We start from the raw sequence: 12,764 nt of genomic DNA on the forward strand, positions 1-12,764 counted from the left end.
CAATAATCTGATTTCAGCACTTCATTCTATTTGTATTTGCCAACCACGTGTCAATAAATCAAGCCCTTGTATGTCTGCCAATAATTGCATCTGTGATGTTAACCTACTGTATGCTGGAGATACATGAAAGCTGCATTCAGCAGTGGTTCAAGTGGCCAGCACTTTGGATAGCTATTCTAATAAGTATCACGTCCAAGATCAACATTAAAAAGGTTTCCGCTGTTCCTTTCTCAGGCGTGAACCCTGCTCACAACGGCCGCGTGTGCAGCACATGGGGTAACTACCACTTCAAGATGTTTGATGGAGACGTGTTTAATCTCCCCTCCACCTGCAACTACGTCCTCACCTCGCAGTGCAAGAGCAACTACGAGGACTTCAACATCCAGATGAGACGAGCGGTCGTCAACGACCTGCCCACCATCAGCACCATAACCATGAAGCTGGAAGGGACAGTTCTGGAAATAACCAAGAACGCCATCTCGGTCAACGAGAAGCAGTGAGTGCTTGTGATCAGCCTTGAACACAGTGTAGGGATTTACAGCAAACATAGACAGTGTGGTATCGCTTTACTTGAAGCGTCTCTAATTACTGTGTGTTTAAATAGCAGTTACTTAGCAAATACACGTGTGCTTACACATAATGGCAATGTTATTATGCATAGTTATAACTTGCTTAAAACCTTTTGACACAATATATATATAAGCACACAATTGTATCAGAAAAGGGTTAGGTTTAGATTTAGAGTTAGGGTGAGGGTTATATCATGCAAAAAGATTTACACAGAACATACATTGTAACTATGCATAATAACTTTGTAATTATGTGTAAGTACACATGTATTTACTAAGTAACTACTATGTAAATACACAGTAATTAGAGGCACTTCATGTAAAGTGTATCCTACAGCTTTATATTTTTACGTAATTATTGTATACAGAAATATTATATTATAATGAATTAAACAGCTTCCAACAGCTTTAATAATGCTGCCAGCCCTAACCAGTGCTAATATCCTTTTTCTTCCAGGGTTACCCTGCCTTTCAGCCAGTCTGGTGTCCTGATTGAAAAGATCAATTCTTTCATCAAAGTCACGGCTAAACTCGGGCTGGTTGCCATATGGAACGAGGATGATTCTCTTGTGGTAGGAACCTGATCTACATGCTACTAACAGCTCCTTTTGGGTGGTCAAGGTTTTCTCCAAAACCAGACGCAAAAGGAGCATGTTTGCTTTTTAACTCGTTTCCTTCAGTCCTAGTAATATGCATGCTGTACAGTATGTACGGCAACTTTCTTAATAAACAGCAATGCAAAAATGGTGTCAGTTCCCTTTGCTAAGGCTCGCTGTCTCTCCCTGTAGCTGGAACTTGATGCCAAATACATGAACCAGACGTGTGGCCTCTGTGGGGACTTCAATGGAGTTCAGGTCTATGATGAGATCATTCAAAATGGTAAGCTTGTGCATCTTCCCACAGCTCAGCCTGCTGCTTATACACTAAAGTGCAATATAACAGGAGGGTGTCTGAATACCTTTAGAAGTATTGTCATAGCACACTGTCCATATTTTACACACGTATCTCTCATCGCATGATATGTTACAATGTAATTGCCCACGTGGGTATATTGTACAGTCTATTTACATTCCAAATACATTGTTACAAAAGACGTGAGATTTTCATTTTGCAATTGAGCATGCCGCAGCATTCTGACCGCAGAGCAGTGTGTGTTATTACAAGCGTAAATACGTGTCATTGAGTCTGGTAGGTTAAAGTGTGACCACATTGCATTTTTATCTAGTGTGTTAGTTTAAAATGTGACGACATTTAATTGTTTCTAGGTGTGAAAATATCTCCTCTGGATTTTGCAAACTTCTGGAAGATGGATAGCCCAACAGAAACATGCATTGAACTCAGTCCTCCATCTGAGGACGAGTGCGCCGATCTGGTGAGGCCTGCTTTCCACACGCCACAAACAGAACGTCTGCAAACACACATTATATTCTGAGATAACACTTTAAGTTTACCACGGTAGATTTGGATGGTATTTTTGCATTTTTACCATGGTTATACTATGCATTTACCATAGTTTACCCACTAGACTTTGCTAGGCTTTTACTAGGGGGAACCTTTTATAAGGGGGTTCACTACAAGAGAGGATGCTCATATTATCAAAGGTACTAGCGTTATAAAAGACAGACTAACAACTAACAATGAATGTGCAGCAGGGTTTTATTTTCTTGTACTGCATATCATCATATCATCATGCAGATGAAAGATTATTAATCTTCTGCTGTTGTAATAACAATAATACATATGAAACTAATTTTCAGTGATTTGCGTCTGAGCATCTTCATTCTCTATATCTGTTACAGAAACCATTGTGTGAGCAGATTCTGTCCAGCCCTGCCTTCGCCACCTGCAAGGACCTGGTACCTATAGATGCGTTTGTCGATGCCTGTGTTAAAGACATGTGCCAGTGTAACAACACCGCTGACCATTTCTGCCTGTGCAGTACCATCTCTGAATACTCGCGGCAGTGTGTGCATGCTGGTGGCAAACCCCAGAACTGGAGAACAGATCAATTTTGCAGTAAGCTTACCGTACTCCATTTCTACATTTCATTTCCGTTTTATTAAAACTTATTAAAAGAAAAGCTATTTCAAGTTTTAGAAACCATATTAGAGGACGGCACGGTGGCGCGGTGGTTAGTGCTGCTGCCTCACAGCTCCAGGGTCCTGGGTTTGTGTGGAGTTTGCATGTTCTCCCCATGTTCGCGTGGGTTTTTGCCGAGCACTCCGGTTTCCTCCCACCATCCAAAGACATGTGGTCAGGTTGATTGGTCTCTCTAAATTGCCGCATGAGTGTGTTGCCCTGTGATAGACTGGCGTTCTATCTGGGGTGTAGTCCTGCCTTGCTCCCTGTGTCTGCCAGGTTAGGCTCTGGCTCACTGCGACCCTCTATAGGATGAAGAGGTTATTGATAATGGATGGATAAACCATATTATTTCAGTGTTTTTTCAACTCTATTAAAACCATCAATTTGTACTGTCGGAGGTCTCATGGGCGTCACTGTTGTTTTCCAGGTAAGAAATGCCCAATGAACATGGAGTTCCAGGAGTGTGGGATTCCCTGCACTGACACCTGCTCCAACCCTGACCGAGGTCACCTCTGTGAGGACCACTGCACTGATGGCTGCTTCTGCCCAGCAGGTAAGGAATACAGCACTTTTTTATTTCCGTAATTTACAGTCACATCATTGCTTGATTATTCACACTGTCATGATTAGTTTTCAATAGACGTATGTATTTTGGAATCATTTTACAGTAACTGTGCATTCTGTACCAAGGCTAAGCTAGGAATGTTGTCTGAATTGTCAACTTTTCTTTCACAGGAACTGTTTTTGATGACATTAACCAGAGTGGCTGCATCCCGCTACAAAAGTGCTCGTGCAGCTACAATGGAAAAACATACAGTCCTGGAGAGTCTTACTCCAGCAACTGCCGTCACTGGTATGTCTTACTCATTCTATTACCATTGCTATTGGCAGAATCCTGTACTTCAGAAAATGTGTGTGTTAACACAGGCAATGTCTGATTTAAATGTACCATTGTCCCAGTCTCATTTGAGAAAATAAAACAGCAATATTAGATTCTACAGTAAATGTCTATACTATGTATTTCTGGCAGAATTTTGTAAAAAAACAACAACAAAAAAAACAACAACTATTTTTTGACAGTATCTATAAATAGCCTGTGTATATAAATAGTAGATGTTTTTAGATTGTGTAATATAACCCCAATATCATGTTCCACTGTGAATCGTTATACTCATATTTAACGCATGTTTAAGAATGTACTTTGGCACACTCCTTGTAAAAGTTTACCCTTGTATTTTAGCATGGTATTTTTGCATTCGCTTTTCCCATGGTTATACAATGCCATGTTTATTAATATGCTTTACCATACCTTGCTGTTCTCTTCAATGCTTACCTGTGCTTTACCATGCTTTCGCTGTGCTTTATTAGACTATGGGACATTTTTATAAGGCATCGTGGTAGAGAAGCATACCAAAGTGTAATAAAGAATAGCATAAGTTTTTAAGTTATAAAACAAAAACAAAAGCCACCTGTTTGGTTAAATTGGCTGTTGCCTGAGCATTTGATTCTTCTCTGCAGCACCTGCAATGAAGGACAGTGGACCTGCAATGACCTGGACTGCCCTGGATACTGTTCTGTTAAGGGAGGGTCCCACATCACCTCATACGATGGCCAAGACTTCACCTTCCACGGAGACTGTTCCTATGTCCTCTCAAAGGTGGGCACTAAAGAAAGCACCCCCCTCCCCCCTTTGAAAGCACCATTTATGAGACGTCGGTATGTCTCCCCAGACTGCATATCAACCTTTTGTTTTGTCTTCCATTTCTTTAGACTTGCCAAAGCAATGCATTTACAGTGCTCGGTGACATTGTCAAGTGCGGGCTGACAGACACAGAGACATGCCTAAAGTCTATCACCCTTGCTATTGCAGGAGGACAAAGCGTAAGTCAAATTAAAACACAAAATATTCGATAATATATATAATATATAACGTTTTTTTTCCCAATGATTTGGTACCATACGAACACTGTGTCTACTGTGCTATATTCTAGAAGTGTAAGTTCTGACTCTTGATGTCCTATTATTAGGTCTTCAGCATCAATCCAAGTGGAAATGTTTACATGAACGGCATGTTCGCTCAGCTGCCATTGTATACAGGTAAGCATCTTCTCTTCCTCTTCTCGAATAATTTTATGGACCATTTGAATCGTTGTTATAATTTCAATCATTATTCACATGAAAATGTAGTAAATTATTCACAATAAGTTGTTTTTGCACTTCTTCCCTTTCGGGATAGTCACTCAAACACCCCCAATGTTTCTCTTGCACGGTTGTACTGACCTTGCTTGTTCATGTCCTAGATTTTGATTGGTGACAACAGACCACATGGTCTCATTAGAACCATAGCTTCGGTCACTGTTCTGAAGGGGACAGTCACTACATTCTTAAAGACCATCTCCATGACTCTAACGATGTCCTCTTGTATTTTGTAGCCAATGTAACCATCTTCAGACCATCCTCGTTCTACATCTTTGTTCAAACCTCCTTTGACCTGGTGCTGGAGATCCAGCTCACTCCCATTATGCAGGTCTACATCATTGCAGGTTTCCCTTACAAGGGTCAGACATGTGGTAGGTGTTTTCATGGTTTGACGAGACTTATCATCCTTCACGTATTTATTTTCTATTATAACTATACTAGAATTGTTGCCAACTGAAACAAAAGGAATATATATATATATATATGTATGTGTATATATGTATATATATGTATGTGTATATATATATATATATATATATATATATATGTTCATTGATTTCTGAGTTTCTGTAAAGTCCCACAATTGCTCTTTTTATCCAGGGCTCTGCGGTAATTTTAACGACGTTCAGGCTGATGATTTCAAAGTCAGCAGCGGAGTGGTGGAGGGAACGGCCTCTGCCTTTGCCAACAGCTGGAAGACCCAAGCGAGCTGCCCAGATGTCAAGGACACCTACGATAACCCTTGCAGTCTGAGTGTTGAGAATGGTATGCGCCCTATTGCTGTACAACACCAGCTGTTTAAAATTAAGTTTTAGGTTGATATCTTAAGGGTTAACGATGAATACATTCTCTTATATTGGCTTCTATCTGATTGAGAGCACCATACATATAAATTATTTCGCCATCAATGAAGTTCGCAGTATCCTTGTAAATAATGTTCTGCTGACTTTTCTTTCCGTTTCACAGAGAAATACGCCCAGCACTGGTGCTCCATGCTGCTAGACCCTCAGGGTTCTTTTGCTGCCTGCCATCCCGTGATCAACCCTGCCACCTACAAAACAGTATGTTTTTAAACTTTTCAACGATCTACTGCACCACCATTAAATACAAATCTACCTGGGACCTGTGTCCTAGCGGCAATCAACTAGCTTACAAAGTTGTTACTTGGGATATTTTCTTTTGCCTCTCTAAATCTTTTTGAAATGAAGTATGCTTTGTTTTAGCTTTTTTGTTCTGAAAGTTTATACTAGCCCTCTTTTCAGCTGTCCCTCCTGTACGTTTTACTAATGCGTCTCTCGCTGTCCGCAGAGCTGCATGTACGACAGCTGTAACTGTGAGAAGAGCGAGGAGTGCATGTGTGCAGCCATCTCCTCGTACGTCCGTGCCTGCGCTGCTAAGGGGGTCCAGCTGGTCGGCTGGAGAAGCAGCATCTGCAGTACGTATCTCGAGAGTTTTAGTTACCCAAGCAAGCTAAACCACCTGATTTCTTACAAAGATACATTAAAGCACATCTGATTGCACATGAAGATTTAAAACTCCACTCGGATCTCTTGCTTCAAAGACCACAGTTGTAATGTACTTATCTAATTTCAATTCAGGAGACTGAATGTTACCCTGGTTCTATTAAGGTAAGAGTTGACTTTGAAACGCGTCTTCCGAAAGCCTAGTCTTATCATTTATTCCCATTTTTTTCTTCAGCCAAGTACACCTCCTGCCCTAAGACGCTGACCTACAGCTACAGCATGACCGGCTGTGATCGCACCTGCCGCTCCCTCAGTGAGCCGGACTACACCTGCAAGGTGAAGTTTGTACCTGTGGACGGGTGTGGGTGTGCAGAGGGGACCTACATGGACGAGGAAGGCAAATGCGTCCCACCTGCTAGCTGCCCGTGTTACAACAAGGGGTCAGTTGTGCCAGCTGGAGAGGTCATCACCAGGGACGGAGCCATGTGGTAGGTTTTTTTTGTTCAGTTTCTTAAAGGAATTTTTGACACCCTCTGAATTTGCATAATACTTATTTTTGATCTGTTTATTATTTCATTATATGTGTGTGCTTAACAATACTGTATGAAGCCTGAGCAAGGTGGCATTTCTGTAATGAGGCCAGTATAGAAATGACCACTAGTGGTGTGCACGAGTAATTTCATCACTGATACAGTCAGTTTGTGAAATATTTGCTATGGAAGATCTCAGCCTTAGTGTTGATTGATGAAGTGAGGGCAAACATTTGAAAAGATCTACTACAGTAATTGAATCTAATCTAATCTAATCTGATCATCTCGTTTTCATTTTAGCACTTGCAAGCAAGGGAAACTGAACTGCATTGGAGAATCTGCACAACCAAGTAAGCAGTTTTAGTTACCTGATTACTTATTTAGTCATCTTTGTTTCAGCGATTTACCCCAGAAGTCTGCTGTACATTATATGGCATGTTTAACCATTGATCTTTAAGTGAATACAGATATGCTCACTATTACAGATATAAATTCAGCTGCGGTATTCGAAACTAACCACTGATTTCTCCTTTGCAGGCTGCGTAGCACCAATGGTCTACTTTGATTGTAGCAATGCTACAAAAGATACACGTGGATCTGAATGTCAGAAGAGCTGTCAGACCCTGGATATGGAGTGTGTAAGTAAATGGGAACATTTTTTATACATTCCAGGGAACCTTTAAAGAATTTCAAGAACATCATCAGAAGCTTAACCACACCAGGATACCACAGCGGGTTGGAATAACGTTTCGATTTCTCTTCTCTTAACAGTACAGCATAGAGTGTGCCTCCGGCTGCGTGTGCCCACAGGGTCTGCTTTCAGATGGGAGGGGAGGCTGTGTCTCTGAGAACCAGTGTCCTTGCATCCACAACGGAGCCTCCTACAAACCTGGAGAGACAATCAAAGCGGACTGCAACACCTGGTATGTCAAATCCACCATCCTTCACTGCAGAAACTGGGCCATCATCTCATTCCAGTTCATGAGAAATTCACCAAGGATCCTTTGGGTTTAGACTGCCTGATGTGCATGATTTTATTTACTATGTGTATGCTGTTAATTCTTTTCATGTTTTTTCTAATATTTATATATATGTGTCTTTGATTCTAAGTACTTGCAAGGATAGAAAATGGCAGTGTACAAATAAACAGTGCCAGGGTACCTGTGCCATCTACGGAGACGGGCATTACATCACTTTCGATGGGAAGAGGTTCAGCTTCAATGGAGACTGTGAATACACCCTCACTCAGGTATGTTTCCACAAAGCTGGTTGTACTTGAATGCAACAGGCTGCAATGAGCTGAGGTTATAAAAGCACCCTGTTCTTTCAAAGCCATTTCTGCTCTTTCCTATATTCATTAGCGCTAGCGATTCTTTTTACCAAGCTCCTTGTTTCTTCCATTGCAGGACTACTGCAGTGGCAATTCAGCCAATGGCACCTTCAGAGTGATCACTGAGAACATTCCCTGTGGCACCACAGGGACCACCTGCTCCAAGGCCATCAAGCTGTTCCTCGGGGTAACACACAGTTTAGTATATGTCATTGACCACCTGCTCCAAGGCCATCAAGCTGTTCCTCGGGGTAACACACAGTTTAGCACATGTCATTGACCACCTGCTCCAAGGCCATCAAGCTGTTCCTCGGGGTAACACACAGTTTAGCACATGTCATTGACCACCTGCTCCAAGGCCATCAAGCTGTGCCTCGGGGTAACACACAGTTTAGCATATGTCATTGACCACCTGCTCCAAGGCCATCAAGCTGTTCCTCGGGGTAACACACAGTTTAACACATGTCATTGACCATCTGCTCCAAGGCCATCAAGCTGTTCCTCGGGGTAACACACAGTTTAACACATGTCATTGACCATCTGCTGCAAGGCCATTAAGCTGTTCCTCAGGGTAACACACAGTTTAGCACATGTCATTGACCACCTGTTGTGGCATCTTTACAGAGAAAGTGAAACTTAAAAGATCAAAGCCATCTTATTAAACCTTATTCCTTCCTCAACAATGTGCTTGGTTAAAGGCTGCAATATTTTCTTTTGAGGGGGGGGGCGGACTAGGCTTTGTTATGCTTAATTAACATGCTTTATTTTTTTCATTTATTAGAACAATGAGCTGATACTGTCTGAAGGACACTACCAGGTGGTCCAGAGAGACTCGGGGGAAGAGTTACCCTACAAGATCAGCACCATGGGAATTTACATGGTCATCGAAGCCAAGAACGGATTAATCCTCATGTGGGACAAGAAGACCAGCATGTTCATCAAACTCAACCCCAATTTCCAGGTAAGGGATATCGGGCTGGATTTTTCACTTCTCTCATTCAGCTGTATTAAGTATTTCTTGTGATCGATGAGTGTCCTGTTGGATCCTGATTCTCCTTGGATAGAGAGCTGCATGCTGTTTTTGAATTTTCTGCACTATATCTATATATCTATATATCTATATATCTATATATCTATATATCTATATATATATATATCTATCTATCTATCTATCTATCTATCTATCTATCTATCTATCTATATATATATATATATATATATATATATAAAGAACTGTTATTATGAAGTTAATTGCTGATCTTAATGAATTAATACAATAAAGTAATGTCTTATCATTACAGTGCAGCAGGAAATTGGGCCAGAAAGTAGAAGCCAATGCTGGATCAACCAGAGTTTGCTTTTTGTTTTCTATATGAAAAGAAAGCCAGGGTTTCACAGGCTGTGGGTTGTGTTTCACAGGGTCACGTCTGCGGCCTGTGCGGTAACTACGATGGGAATGGACAGAACGACTTCACTACCAGGAGCCAGGCGGTGGTTGTAAACGCCCAGGAGTTTGGAAACAGCTGGAAGGTCTCTCCCAGCTGCCCCGACGCGAAGGTCACAAGAGACCCCTGTGTCTCCAACCCCTACCGGCAGTCATGGGCTCAGAAGCAGTGCAGCATCATCAAGAGCAAAGTGTTCATGGCCTGCCACTCTCAGGTAACAAGGATGATGGAAACCCATCAGACAATGAGATACTATACCTAACTGATGACATTATAACAAGCATTGATTTACACTGAAAAAAAAACATAACATATAGTTAGTGCTATTCTTGTGTTCGTAACTTTTTTTTTTAACCCTTTTCCACTTCATATACGGATCTGGCAATAATGGATTTTCTCTACAGGTGAACCCCACTCCGTACTACGATGCCTGCGTGAGAGACTCCTGTGCATGTGACTCTGGGGGAGACTGCGAGTGTTTCTGCACAGCTGTGGCCTCCTATGCTGAGGCCTGTAATGAGGCTGGCGTGTGCGTTGCGTGGAGAAGCCCTGAGATTTGCCGTAAATATTATTATTATTTTTTTAATAATCATAAGTGAGCTCTCTGTTTGCAGGATGATAAGTCATTTCATCTTTGATTGTGATCTGAAATCTTCTTACTCCATAATTCAGGTACACAGGGCACAGGAGTCCTTTAGTGCTCTTGTCCTGTGCTGGTTATTTTGTTTTCAATTCTGATCAGACTTTTTTCTTCCAAGCTGTGTGTCAAAGCCCCTCCGTGTTCATCCATACTTTGCTCCAAATTGCTTGAGAATTTAGGTCGCCAGACCACTTTATTCTTTTTCAATTTTATCTTAGATATACTGTTTGATCAAACCAGGCTTGTTGTTATTATTATTATTATTATTATTATTATTATTATTATTATTATTATTATTATTATTATTATTATTATTAATTGGCAAGCAGCAGTTTACATGTGGAGAGATGGAACAGATAAGGAAGTGTCTTGGGTACTGGGATTTCAGTCTGCCCTCTCTTCCAGCGCTGTTCTGTGATTACTACAACCCCGCTGGCGAGTGTGAGTGGCACTACAAGCCCTGTGGAGCTCCCTGTATGAAGACCTGCCGGAACCCCAGTGGGACGTGCTCCAGCCAGATCCCAGGATTGGAAGGTAGGGATTGTGCAGAGCGGGCTGAAACTATTTCACGAAGGCAGAATCATCGTTACTGAAACACATCACAATCTAGTCCAGTATAAACATAGGCATACAAACGCTAAACCCAAACAAATCTGTACTTTTAATGCCCAACACAAAACACCAAACTGACAGAAGGACACTTCAGCCCATCGTCACAATTCAGTCCGTAACCTCTCTGCTGAACAAGACCAAATTGCCAAAACCCCATCAAATTCAGAGATCCTACTCTCTTGCATCCTCAGTTGAAGAAGTAAAAAGAGATGTTCCCGAAATCCATGCAAGTTCCCAATACATTAACTTCACGTCATTAACCCTAACCCTAACCATCACTGCTTCTGTTTAATAACATACTAAACAAGGGGGGAGGTATTCAAATGTTCAAATGTTGTTTTTAAACAGGTTGCTATCCAAAATGCCCACCGAACCAGCCCTATTTTGATGAGGATTCGATGAAGTGTGTAAAACAGGAAGACTGCGGTTGCTATGACGATGAAGAAAATCACTATAAAAACGGAGAGGAGGTTCCCTCTACAGAGAACTGTCAATCATGGTATATTACAATTACAGTATACATCTATACATTTATCAACTGTATGGAGATAAGAGTTAACTAAACGCTGAAAGCATTCATTGACTTGCTACAGTGCATTCAAATCTATTAATAAAGACATTTGAACCACAGTGTACAAATGCCAACATGCTTATCTAAGATATGCACTCACCCTGCCACTCCAACAATACCTGTTGAAGTTTAGTGCATGCAGTATTGCAAAAAATAAATGAGAAGAATGGGGATATTTTTAGTCAACAAAAATAATGTTTAACTGAATGATGTATTGACTCTGCAATGGTGATGGAACTCAAAATTACAGGGCAGTGAATAGCCCTGCAATGGCACTGTAATAACTGTGTAATTACATGTTACTAGCATTGCACAGGCCATCTCTATGTAATTACACACAAAGATCCTGCTGTTCATGGTAACTACTGGTGGAATAGTAGATCCCATGAGAGCACATGAAATCATTGATAGTAACCCAGTTTTGAATGTGTTACGCAATGGTTTTGTATGCCCTTTAATCTAAATGTTATTAATAATAATATTGATTATATCAAATGTCTCATGGCACTTTCCATTTCTATAAGGATGGCTATACTAAGCTGTAATTATAGCCCTTGGGTATATCAAACACTATTTTGTTTTTTTTCAGCTCCTGTAAATCTGTGGAAGTGCATTGCAGCTATGATGTTCACAGTAAGCTGAATACCATTTGTTTTCCTTTGCATTTAAATAGAGTAACTGTTAAAATGTAAGCAGAAATATTCATTTAAGAAACGTGTACAGTATAAGGCATACAGGCCTAGCTATTTCTTTTAATTTTGCTTTTATGACTCCCTGGTTTCCTGAGTTCTTTGTATTTACTGCTCTCTAAGATTGTATTTAAAATTCGTTTTACTGCCTGTTGCTTTTAATTTCCCTTATACTTTTCATCATATTTCAGTGATGAGAGCTCAGACAAGGACAACAGACCAAGATTTGTCCATTTTGCATGTATTTGTAATCATATTATTTGTCTTGATCCCTTTACTAGAATGTTACTGTACCTACCACGGGAATATGTATCCAAATGGTGCAACAATCTACAACACCACTGATGGCTTAGGAAGCTGTATAACTGCTACCTGCGGAGAAAATGGCACCATTCACAGAAACATCTACAACTGCGAGACAACAAAAACACCGCACACCACATCGCCACCAGTACAATCAACTACTACCATAGGAACTACAAAGCATACCCCAACAGTGTTCAACTTCACCACCCCATATCCAACCACGCCAATTGGTATGAAATATTGTTTCTGGATTGTTTTTTTTTTGTTGCCAGATATAAAGTTTTGCATATAATGTGAGATAGGTGCAGAGTTGTTTGCATTATGGTCA

The 12,764-nt window shown here is 40.9% G+C and overlaps 1 protein-coding gene across 1 annotated transcript in view; it reads left to right on the top strand.

Moving 5' to 3' along the window:
- The window catches only part of LOC117434526 (mucin-2), a 32,278-nt gene that overhangs the window by 3,523 nt on the left and 15,991 nt on the right, over nucleotides 1-12,764 (top strand). The window contains exons 4-30 of the mRNA XM_059002781.1: nucleotides 235-496; nucleotides 1,027-1,141; nucleotides 1,358-1,448; nucleotides 1,835-1,941; nucleotides 2,369-2,585; nucleotides 3,079-3,204; nucleotides 3,387-3,504; nucleotides 4,170-4,308; nucleotides 4,422-4,532; nucleotides 4,679-4,748; nucleotides 5,084-5,221; nucleotides 5,451-5,615; nucleotides 5,817-5,911; nucleotides 6,159-6,285; nucleotides 6,549-6,801; nucleotides 7,144-7,193; nucleotides 7,381-7,481; nucleotides 7,615-7,766; nucleotides 7,954-8,092; nucleotides 8,250-8,360; nucleotides 8,955-9,134; nucleotides 9,593-9,832; nucleotides 10,023-10,179; nucleotides 10,664-10,792; nucleotides 11,219-11,369; nucleotides 12,031-12,074; nucleotides 12,412-12,666. Coding sequence (XP_058858764.1) covers nucleotides 235-496; nucleotides 1,027-1,141; nucleotides 1,358-1,448; nucleotides 1,835-1,941; nucleotides 2,369-2,585; nucleotides 3,079-3,204; nucleotides 3,387-3,504; nucleotides 4,170-4,308; nucleotides 4,422-4,532; nucleotides 4,679-4,748; nucleotides 5,084-5,221; nucleotides 5,451-5,615; nucleotides 5,817-5,911; nucleotides 6,159-6,285; nucleotides 6,549-6,801; nucleotides 7,144-7,193; nucleotides 7,381-7,481; nucleotides 7,615-7,766; nucleotides 7,954-8,092; nucleotides 8,250-8,360; nucleotides 8,955-9,134; nucleotides 9,593-9,832; nucleotides 10,023-10,179; nucleotides 10,664-10,792; nucleotides 11,219-11,369; nucleotides 12,031-12,074; nucleotides 12,412-12,666 — 3,843 coding nt within the window. The remainder of the gene's footprint in view (nucleotides 1-234; nucleotides 497-1,026; nucleotides 1,142-1,357; nucleotides 1,449-1,834; nucleotides 1,942-2,368; nucleotides 2,586-3,078; nucleotides 3,205-3,386; nucleotides 3,505-4,169; nucleotides 4,309-4,421; nucleotides 4,533-4,678; nucleotides 4,749-5,083; nucleotides 5,222-5,450; nucleotides 5,616-5,816; nucleotides 5,912-6,158; nucleotides 6,286-6,548; nucleotides 6,802-7,143; nucleotides 7,194-7,380; nucleotides 7,482-7,614; nucleotides 7,767-7,953; nucleotides 8,093-8,249; nucleotides 8,361-8,954; nucleotides 9,135-9,592; nucleotides 9,833-10,022; nucleotides 10,180-10,663; nucleotides 10,793-11,218; nucleotides 11,370-12,030; nucleotides 12,075-12,411; nucleotides 12,667-12,764) is intronic.

The sequence above is a fragment of the Acipenser ruthenus genome, chromosome 28 (genome assembly GCF_902713425.1).
Source record: "Acipenser ruthenus chromosome 28, fAciRut3.2 maternal haplotype, whole genome shotgun sequence".
NCBI lineage: Eukaryota > Metazoa > Chordata > Actinopteri > Acipenseriformes > Acipenseridae > Acipenser > Acipenser ruthenus.